At 41.6% G+C, this 10,592-nt stretch overlaps 1 protein-coding gene across 2 annotated transcripts in view; it reads left to right on the top strand.

The window, feature by feature from the left end:
- Positions 1-3,198: 3,198 nt before the first annotated feature.
- The window catches only part of LOC129703924 (adhesion G protein-coupled receptor A3), a 619,806-nt gene continuing 612,412 nt past the window's right edge, over positions 3,199-10,592 (top strand). For both annotated transcript variants that reach the window (XM_055646641.1, XM_055646640.1), the window contains exon 1: positions 3,199-4,118. In XM_055646641.1, coding sequence (XP_055502616.1) covers positions 3,901-4,118 — 218 coding nt within the window. In that variant the 5' untranslated portion in view covers positions 3,199-3,900. The remainder of the gene's footprint in view (positions 4,119-10,592) is intronic.

Raw genomic sequence — 10,592 nt, 5'->3', positions numbered from 1 at the left:
GTGTGGACTCCATGGACATAAGGGTCTGTTTCCCCTCCTTATCTCTCAAACTAAAAATAAGAACTAAGGAGTCACTACGTGAGTCCAGTGCAGAAATAGGTCTGAACTCAGGAGGCCCATAGCTGCTGGTTATCTTATGGTAATTGTGGTCCAGCCCATATGATCTTCCAATCATTGAACACCAGGTGGCGATAATACCTTTAATTGTTGCAGCAATGAACTACCAAGAGGAAATAGCCAATCCTTATTGTACACTATTGCTCAGGAAATACAACAATCCACTCAATAAGTAGACGTGTAATATTTTGCAAATTTATACAAAAAAAATTACAGAAGAAAATAATCGTGCATATTTTTTTTTTAAATCCCACATCATTCCTAAATTATCACGTTAATGTTGTGGGTTGAATCAGTTAAATATTTTGCTTCCAATCAAAGCCTGATGGAATTAGATCATTTTGAGTCATAAATCATTGTATTTATCATTGTGTCATTTAAAACAAGTGTAGAAATCAATGTATCCTGATGAAAAAATGTAAAGGTTAGAGTCAAAGAGATGCAATGAAATTCTACCTTAACCTTGTTTTCTCAACGCACTTCCACAGATTATTAACTTATGATGAATACAGTTTGACTGGCAACATCCATCAGAAACCTCACATAAAGGACCACACAGTAAGCCTAAATCTATCTTCACTTAATAGCTAGTGGTCAAGAAATGGCAGTTGTGAATAGAAATCGGAGGGGATGTAATTCCTCCCAATCTGGGAGCATAGAGACAAATTGTAACTTTCCACACTTATGCCAACTGAGTTCAGCTAAATGAAATTAGCTAAAGAGATTACATTTTAGACTTGGTCCATCAAGACCAAATGCAGTGAAAACGTAATAGTTAAGTAATCTGGACACTCCAAATATTTTTTTGACAAGAATTGTAATATCTCACTACTATATGTATAACTTTGATGGGAAAATTACATGGTTTTGCAAATTAGGCATTGTTAACAATGAGCTGGAAGTGTTTTGATGGTATGCTAATTATTTACCTTGTTTGGTCATTGCAAGTCAGAAATTGGCAAAGCAGGAAGGTTACTGTACTCAATTACAAAATCATTAGGGTTTAAAACGGAAAGTCATATTTATATGCCAGTTATGAAAGTGGAGGGAAAACTGTAATCAATTAAAAAAAATACATAACACATGAAGAAAGATAATTTGTAAGATATGGAATAATACACTTTATTTAGATTTTAATTTCTATTCGCATCATGATAAAATAGTTGTATCCTTTTTAGGATTGATTCAAAATAATCCAACAAAACTTTTTTTTTATTTAGTTAAAGACTTAACTCACTCTATGGATTATTATATGGATTATTTTTTCTCCTTTTGTCGTAATTGACATGACATACTGGTATTTTTCTTAAAGACATTATTGCAACAAAAGTAATTGAGCTGTAATTGACATGTAGGAATGCAATAGGTTATAATTAAAGACAGACAGTTTAGATGAAGTATCTGTGTAAGAAGGAACTGCAGATGCTGGTTTAAACCTAAGATAGACACACAAAGCTGGAGTACAGCAGGACAGGTAGCATTTCTGGACAGAAGGAATGGGTAACATTTTGGGTCGAGACCCTTCTTCAGAACTGATCTGAAAGAAACTTACTGGTGATTAATTTTCTGAAATAACTATTTTAAAAATTATGTGAAGAATTGTAAAGCCGCGCATTGCAATTGCAACTCTTATTGCATTGAATCGAGGTACAGTGACTGTTGCTATGTTAGCAAGCCCAGCAGCTATCTTGTGCACAGAAGAGTGGGGCTATGACTGACCAGTTTATTTACATTTGTGGTATTGCCTGAAGGAAGGATGTTGGTCAGGCTCTAGGGAGTGCTCTGTTCTTTTTTAAATAATATATTATATCCACTTAAGCTGCGAAGCAGATAACAATTAAAATTTATCTCCAACAACCCATCCTTCCTTCTAGCCCAGATCATCTCAGCTATTGATAGGATTTTATCAAACATTTTTTAAAAACGTGCATTTGTTAAGCTACATGCACCTGATAACATCCCAAATAAAGTATTTATTAAATTTGAATTCAAATAAAGTACTTTTGAACTTTATACTGACAAAGTAAGAACCAAATATTCAATTAGTGCAAGGCCAGGTCATGATGAAAGTGTCTATTACAGTGATTGTGGTTGAGAGATAAACCTTTTTTTCTGAATTATCAATGGATGTGAGAATATTCTAAACCCTATAAAGGAAGTAAGTTGCCTGTACAATTTCTATGGGCTGGGAATGTGTACTGTATGAACTAATCTGCAGATTGCATTGGACAGAATTTGGCAAATGCTTGTTTCTTTTGGCTACACTGCATCTTGGTTTCAAATAATCTGTTAATAAGAGCCTGTAAAAAATAACGAGCGTTAACCGAACATACCAGTGCGGTTAAAAGTTTAATGGGTCTTTGAAACATCATATTTTATGAAGTCCAAGTTTGCTGCGAGCCCCTCCATTTTAGCAAAAATACACGAAAGTTCTCGCGTAACCGGGCACGCTAAATATTTAGTGTATTATCCTGACACTCCCAGTTTCTTTCCGAAGAATGTCACGGTTGGTGTTCAAGATTTAAATTATAATTAGATTATAAAGCAGGCTTCTCTTTAAATTAAAAGAGGTCATCTATATTTTCAGTAAATATTAGAAATCGTAACCACATCTTGAGGCAGAGGTTAAAGCTCGCTTAAACATGTGGATGCATTTATTTTTAACCAGGAATTTGAGGAGGGCCCGCTCCCATTGAATTGCACTTGACAGATCGTTAAAGTAACGGTACAAACACTGATATAGGCCAGTAATTTTGGTCGTATCCTTTCTCACTCAGTCACGTGAATCGCAGCATGTCTCCCCTTGCGCACACACAAAGTTTTCTATTATGCACTGGGGCCCTTTCCAGCCCGTAGCTGATGAACCAGGTTAGAACTAATGAACTAGCCTGGGCGAACTTTACTGGAGTGCGATGCAAACAGCGCCGAAGGAAGCGTGGTCCCGTCAGTGAACCATTGCAAACTCCGGCCGGGCTGTTTCCCACAATGAGCCGACTGAAAGGTGTCCTGTAACTTTAAGGCAGGGGTTTGGGGGCTGGGCGGCGGGGCGGGCAGTCTGGCGGCCAGCGCTCCCACCGCTCCCACCGCTCCCCCAGGCACGTCAGGACACTGACAGCTCTGCAGATGGGGAGCTCGGAGCACATCTGGATCTGTGGCGTGCAGAGGCGCTACCCGGACCTGTGGCTCTGCTAGCTCCAGCAACGCTGTGAAGTTCGCCCATGCACGGAGTGAGAGGCAAGTCTTCTTGCTCGGCACCAGGAAATAAACAGATCAATAGGCCCGCGGTGATTGGAGAAATGTAAGATGTTTCGCGTCAAGAAAGCAGATTTAAAGGATGGACACAAAACGCTGGAGTAACTCAGCGGGTCAGACAGCATCTCTGGAGAAAAGGAATGGGTGACGTTTCGGGTCGAGACACTTCTTCAGACTGAAGTCGGCTGCCCAGCAGCGCAAGAAGCAAGGCGTGAACTTCTGGACAAATGCAGAGCTGTCATGACCGTGTGACATTCTCATATCTCATCGAGTGACACACATCAAAACCCCAGGCCAACACCAGTGATGTGAACCGCGCTGCATTTCCTGAGCCGAGTGCCAGCAACTCTAAATCAACAGTTGGCGAGGAGCGAATTGCTGGCAAAGAAAAGTCATTAAACGAAATCTGTCAACTTCGGAAAGTTTGCAGACTGTCAGAGAGAGCGGCCGGAATGGTCAAGACCCTGCTGGTCCCGGAAATATTGAGAAATGAGCCGTTCAAATGACATTAGAGACATCGACTGATCCACGATGAAATTTTTGTATTTGATGCAGTTAATCGCCGGATTATTTGGAATCTTAGCCGCGAACAGAAACTGCCCCGATTTAATCATCGATAGTTGTAGTTGCAGCAGCGAGCGCTCGAAGGGACCCAGCAGGCAAATTATCCGAATCAAGGTGGTGTGCAGTCGCGGGGAGTTGTTAGAAACTTTGCAACCCAGCCTCCTGCCCGGTAAAACCGTGACGCTGTGAGTACCTGAAATGTCTTTCCAACTGAGCATGGCATCAACTTGCTTGTCATTTGTTTCATAAATGCCTTGCATGTACATTCGACAACCCCATAGTAATCGCATTAGCCGTATTATTCTATAGTAAACATCATGCCGCAGACTTCACACTGTTCAGCGGGACATACTGCCACTTGTATCTCTTGCTGTCAGCGTGTACCTGATATTTAAACTAGAGGCCAAAGCATTTTATGTTCTGTCAATGTGTACTGTCAATATAATATTAGAGTGTTACACTGAATTAGATGGTAAATGCCCCAACAAGAATGTGTCGCGCAATGATTGTTCCCAATCCGGGGATAACCTTGACCCAGTATCGTTCGTTTATTAGTCCCCCCCCCCCCCCCCTCCACCCCCTCCTTCTCCCTCACTCCTTCCCTCAGCCCTCCCAATACGTACACAGAGCCGATTCAACTAGAAATTATTTTTCTTCTGTTTCCGTTATAGGTATTTTCAAGTCTAAAATTGTACTGTGATATTTATGCATTATCTTGTTCATCATATTACTAACGCCTGTTTACCTGTACTGCACTGTAAGTTGGTTTACATTATATAATATATAAATTATAATTAAAATGTTATATAATATAAGTTGCATATTAGTGAAGCTCACAGAATAAAGTATAAATACAATAGTGATAAATACAACAATAAATGCAACGTGGGTGCAAATCGGCAGAAGGGTGAAAGATTGTATTAATCAAAATAAACTCCCAATGTGCACATTTGTATTTGTGGGAGCAGGGTGTGCTCAATAATATTTATTGATTTCATTTTACATTCATGAAAGGGTTATAATTCATGCGCAGATTCTTTGGACATAGCTACAGCAGACTCGTGCCTTGAGGTCAGCAATGAAGGAGCTTTGCACCAGTGTGGCTGAAGATTTGTGGTCTTCAGACAAGACAGTTGGTGAACTTTCCCCAAAGGTGGAAATGTGATCTAGCCATTTGAGCACTGAAAATATCTCTACCCCCTAGACAATATTACTTACTTATCAAACGCAAACAGACTTGAGATGGTCTACTTGCAAGTGTTTTGCACTACAGTCTTTCGTCCTTCAAAATGATTCATTATATTATTACCTTTATAGTAAAATTACTTTGTACATAAACAAACTGGTATTATTACTGTAGCCTTTTTAATAGCCTGAATTATGCTAACTGATAACTGGTAGGACTGAAGGGATTTGGCATTCACACCTCAGCATACATTGGACTTCCAAGCTTGCACATTGCTCAATGGAAGCCCAAGAGGTATTGTATGTCAGATGCTAGCACGTGTGAAGTCTGCTCCATTGCTGGAGTTCCCCTCAAACAAGCAAAAGAACAGTGATATGATGAGCAGAGGGTTCTTGTACACTTTGCAATCAGCCACCAGCAGTATGCGAGGAAAGGATGGCATAGAGAAAGCAATCCTATTCATTTGAATAGTCATGAACATTGTGGAAAAAAGTATGTGCTTTACATTTGACTTTATTTTACTTGTTTTAAAAAGTTTTTAATTCAGAATTTTTTAATTTCTTAATTTTTCAAATTTTATATCATTTAAATCTACCTGAATCACTTTTAAATGTCAAGGATTACAAGATCATAACCAGCTGCCTATTCCTCCTGGCTGGATGATTGTCATTGGGCAGCTAATCCAGCCCTCTACAGTTGGCAAAGTAAGTGGAGGGCAAGACCTGATCCCAGGGGGATAGGTCCAACAGCAGGTCAAGTCCAGGATAACATACTCTTTTGTTTGTGTAGGAAGGAACTGCAGATACTGGTTTATACTGAAGATAAACACAAAGTACTGGAGTAACTCAGCAGGTCAGGTAGCATCTCTGGAGAAAACAAATGGGTGATGTTTCAGGTTGGAACCCTTCTTCAGACAGGCCCAAAACGTTACCCATCCCTTTATTTCCTCATGTTTGTTTTCTTTGCTGCTCTCAATCTCTTTGCCATTTTTCTTCCTATTCATAGAGTTTGCAGCCTTGAGTTTCCAGACAGTTGTCTCTGGTAGAAGGTTATTCTTATACCCTTGACTCAGTTAATATGATGACAAAGATTTGCCTGCACAGAGCATGGCTCGCATAATCCCATTGGCTCTTTATCCATTTACTAGATTCTGCTCCCATTAAATGAATTGTTCTCTAAATAAAACGTTTCATCCTGGATTGCTAAAGTCAAGAGGCGTTTGTTCATTAATAAAGTCAAAAAGTCAAGGCTGAAATTGAGTGAAGATACCATAATGATGGTTATTTATATTTAAAAGGCAAATCAAAAAGCCTAAAATCAGATGTCCTGCACCATTAAAATTTGCTACGTCATTTTGATTGATCGAGTAAATTCAGGCATGATCTGAATGTATTTAACAATGTTTTTATTATATGCAAAAGTGGAACTGTTTTGCATTTTGCATTTCATTTTAGATTTTTACATCTTCAATAAAACCCGCTATAACACCGAGAGGATGAGCTGGTGATTGAATATCAGGCTTCCATTTGCTTGGTAATTAGTCACTACAAGATTTATTTCTGATGCAAGATAACAAGGACTTTGATCAATCCTTCTCCTGCGACATTAAAGTACTTTGCTTTTAATTAGTGCTAATCGGAGAATCATACTGATCAAGATATTATCATGTTGCTTGTACTCTTGCATTCAATTATACCTTGTTCTATAATAATTTCAGATTTTTGAACACATTTCTACTATTTTTTTACGTTTTGAAGCTATACCCGGTCCTGCCTATTGTACCGAGAGCAATTCTATTTGAAAATGAATATGGGATACCCAAATGTCTCTTTTAGCTACCTGCAGCAGACGTTTGTTTTTGTGCTCTTTAATGAGAGATGTTGTACTATTCCTAATTTACAGAAGAAACAAACCTTACAACTCCACAAGGCTCTTTGCCTGTTCTGTGATCCTTCATGCTGAACACTGACATCAAGATTGCTGTGTAATGTTCATTTCCATTTAATCTGATTAAAAGGTGGTGATAAATATTTTTCTTTCCACTTCAAAATCATTATCTTTCCATGTAGTTGAACAAACCAGAAAAGCTATTCAGAACTCTGTACATAAGAACATTATCATTAACAACAAATAAACCTTGAAATAAATTTGGGAATGAATATCATCATCAATGGCGGTCACTAGAAACGAGTATGACTATCCTCTCATGGAGGACGCCTGTGCGTGACTTTGTTTAACATGGGGAGGCTGGTGCACAGACAGCCACCACAGACAGGTAGATCTGGGTCAAAATCCAGTGGCATGGAATCCAAGAGGACCGGGGACCCTTATCTGCTGCACCTACATCCGCCTTCCCAGTTGTTGTGAAGTTCCACTAAAGTCAGCCATCATCCTCTGCCTGTTCCACCGTTGAGGTCTTGGTTGGATTGCTCTTTGTCAGAGACCTCCCATTATCGACCTTATCGCCATGGGTGGCCCTACCAGGAGCATAGCTGCAGATGGCATCGCTCTTGGGATCTCAGGACCACACAAGCTTTTCCACCATGACAAGGTGACAATCCACAGCATTTACATTAAACAAGAAAAACATAATTTGTGATGGACTTTAGCTTTGTAACTGAACTTGACTGGATGAATCAGTCACAACTTTCACTGTTTGTTGTCAACTGACAGAAAATGTGTTGTCTAACTCACACCAAAACATCTACTATTCTATATATTGAGACTATTTACATAATTTAACTGTAAATTAGGCTACTTTAACACTGCAATATTTCTCATCATATTAGCTATGATTTGTTATAATTACAGTTGAGTGTGTCATGACAATAGACAATAGACAATAGGTGCAGGAGAAGGCCATGCGGCCCTTCGAGCCAGCACCACCATTCATTGTGATCATGGCAGATCAACCACAATCAGCACCCAGTTCCTGCCTTCTGCCCATATCCCTTGACTCTGCTATCTTGAAGTGCTCTATCTAACTCTCTCTTGAAAGCATCCAGAGAATTGGCCTCCACTGCCTTCAAAGGTAGAGAATTCCACAGATTCAATTCTGGGTGAAAATGATTTTCCTCATCTCCGTTCCAAATGGCGTACCCCTTATTCTTAAACTGTGGCACCTGGTTCTGGACTACCCCAACATCGGGAACATGTTTCCTGCCTCTAGCGTGTCCATTCCTTTAATAATCTTATACATTTCAATAAGATATCCTCTCATCCTTCTGAATTCCAGTGTATAGAAGCCCAGTTGCTCCATATTTTTAACATATGATAGTCTCGCCATTCCGGGATTTAACCGCGTGAACCTACGCTGCACTCCCTCAATAGCAAAAATCTCCTTCCTCAGATTTGGAGACCAAAACTGCACACAATATTCCAGGTATAGTCTTACCAGGGCCCTGCACAACTGCAAAAGGACCTCTTAGCTCCCATACTCAACTCATTTTATTATAAAGGCCGACATGCCATTAGCTTTCTTCACTGCCTGCTGTACCTGCATGTTTACCTTCAGTGTCGGGTGAACAAGGACACCCAGATCTCGGTGTACTTCCCCTTTTCCTAATATGACATCATTTAGATAATAATCTGCCTTCCTGTTTTTGCCACCAAAGTGGATAACCTCACATTTATCCACTTTAAACTGCATATGCCATGCATCTTCTCACTCTCCCAACCTGTCCAAGTCACCCTGCATCCTCATGGCATCCTCCCCACTGTTCACACTGCCACCCAGCTTTGTGTCATCTGTAAATTTGCTAATGTTACCCCTAATACCCTCATCTAATTCATCATTGTATATTGTAAGTAGCTGTGATCCCAGCACCGAGCCTTGCGGTACCCCACTACTCACTGCCTGCCATTCTGAAAGAGACCCTTTAATCCCTACTCTTTGTTTCTTGTCTGCCAATCAATTTTCTCTCCATGTCAGTACCCTACCCCCAATACCATGTGCTCTAATCTTTCCCACTAATCATCTATCTGGGCAGTGCCGGATTTGGATGAAGAGAGGCCCTAAGCTGTTCCACTTGTGAGGCCCCCAACGACCGGACAGCCATGGCGGCCAAATCTCCCACAATTCAAAGTGAGGGAGAAAGTGCCCAGCGCCGACCAGTTGCTGTTGCAGTGCGCATGCGCAGGGTGGCCGATGATGTGCTGGCCGTGGTTGTGCGCATATGCAAGGCGGCCGGCCGTGCCGGCGGATGAGGAGCGAGCGTAGTCTGGCGGCCCGGACACGGATAGCGGGGGGGGATGGAGAGAGAGAGATAGAGAGGGGGGCCGCCCAGAGTTGAATGGTAGGTGTTCTGCCTTGGCCGGAGGCCCCCCTAGACCTCAAGGCCCATCAATTTTTTCGGTGGGCCCCCTAGAAAGTGGGGGCCCTAAGCTATAGCTTGTTTAGCTTATACGTAAATCCGACTGTATCTGGGACCTATTGGAACTAATCACCTATGTGGGACCTGTGTGACTAGTATGGACAATGCTTTATGATTTGTTTTTTTTTCCTTTGCAGACTTAGGCCAGACTGTTACTGTTACTACACCAAATCCAAGACTTGTGTTTTAGTTCCAACATTCTTCCTTCCTCTATTGATGCAGGGTGACAGATAGGTTGGGTGAGTGGGCAGATGCATGGCAGATGCAATATTATGTGGATAAATGTGAGGTTATCAACGTTGGTGGCAAGAACAGGAAGGCAGATTATTATCTGAATGGTGTCAGTTTAGGAAAAGGAGAGGTTCAATGAGACCTGGGTGTGCTTGTACATCAGTCACTGAAAGTAAGCATGCAGGTACGCCAGGCAGTGAAGAAAGCTAATGGCATGTTGGCCTTCAATGCAAGAGGATTTGAGTTTAGGAGCAATGAGGCTGCAGTTGTACAGGGCCCTGGTGAGACCGCACCTGGATTATTGTGTGCAGTTTTGGTCTCCTAATTTGAGGAAGGACAACTATAAATAACTAAAGCTCTGATCGTGTGCTCTTCCGGTTTGCGCAGTTTCTCTATTTGCGCAAATACGGTACGGGATTTTTCACCAGCTCACTTACCGTTGTCCAGTTCTATGAGTGCACCAAATTTTGGTGGTATAATGTAAAAGTTAGCAAGGTTTAAAAATCGTAAAAACTGCTCGTGCGCAGATCGATCGCCTCTCCTGCCAGTCAGCACCATGCGGATTAGTCTCTGATCCTGTCACTCCATGGGACGGTCCACCCCTTCCTACACCATCGTGTCTTTATTGGAGCTGAGGGAGGCCGGCGGAGGTGTCCAAGTGACCCGGCCTGGCCCGGCATGGTGATGTTGCCAAATGGAAAACGGTGAATCTGATCCCAGTGGAGGAGAGCGCCTGCTGTGAATCCCAAAGGCACCGCTATTGCAATGCCTCGCAGCTCCAACCCCTTCCCCTCTGGTCCACCTCGCTGACTCCTGCCCCCCCTCCTCCGTGATACCCAACTCTCCCCCATGGCTCTTCCTCCGTCATT

The sequence above is a fragment of the Leucoraja erinacea genome, chromosome 15 (assembly GCF_028641065.1).
Source record: "Leucoraja erinacea ecotype New England chromosome 15, Leri_hhj_1, whole genome shotgun sequence".
Lineage (NCBI taxonomy): Eukaryota > Metazoa > Chordata > Chondrichthyes > Rajiformes > Rajidae > Leucoraja > Leucoraja erinaceus.
Note: the sequence above shows the minus strand (reverse complement) of the source record. Positions and strands in the feature narration are given on the sequence as shown.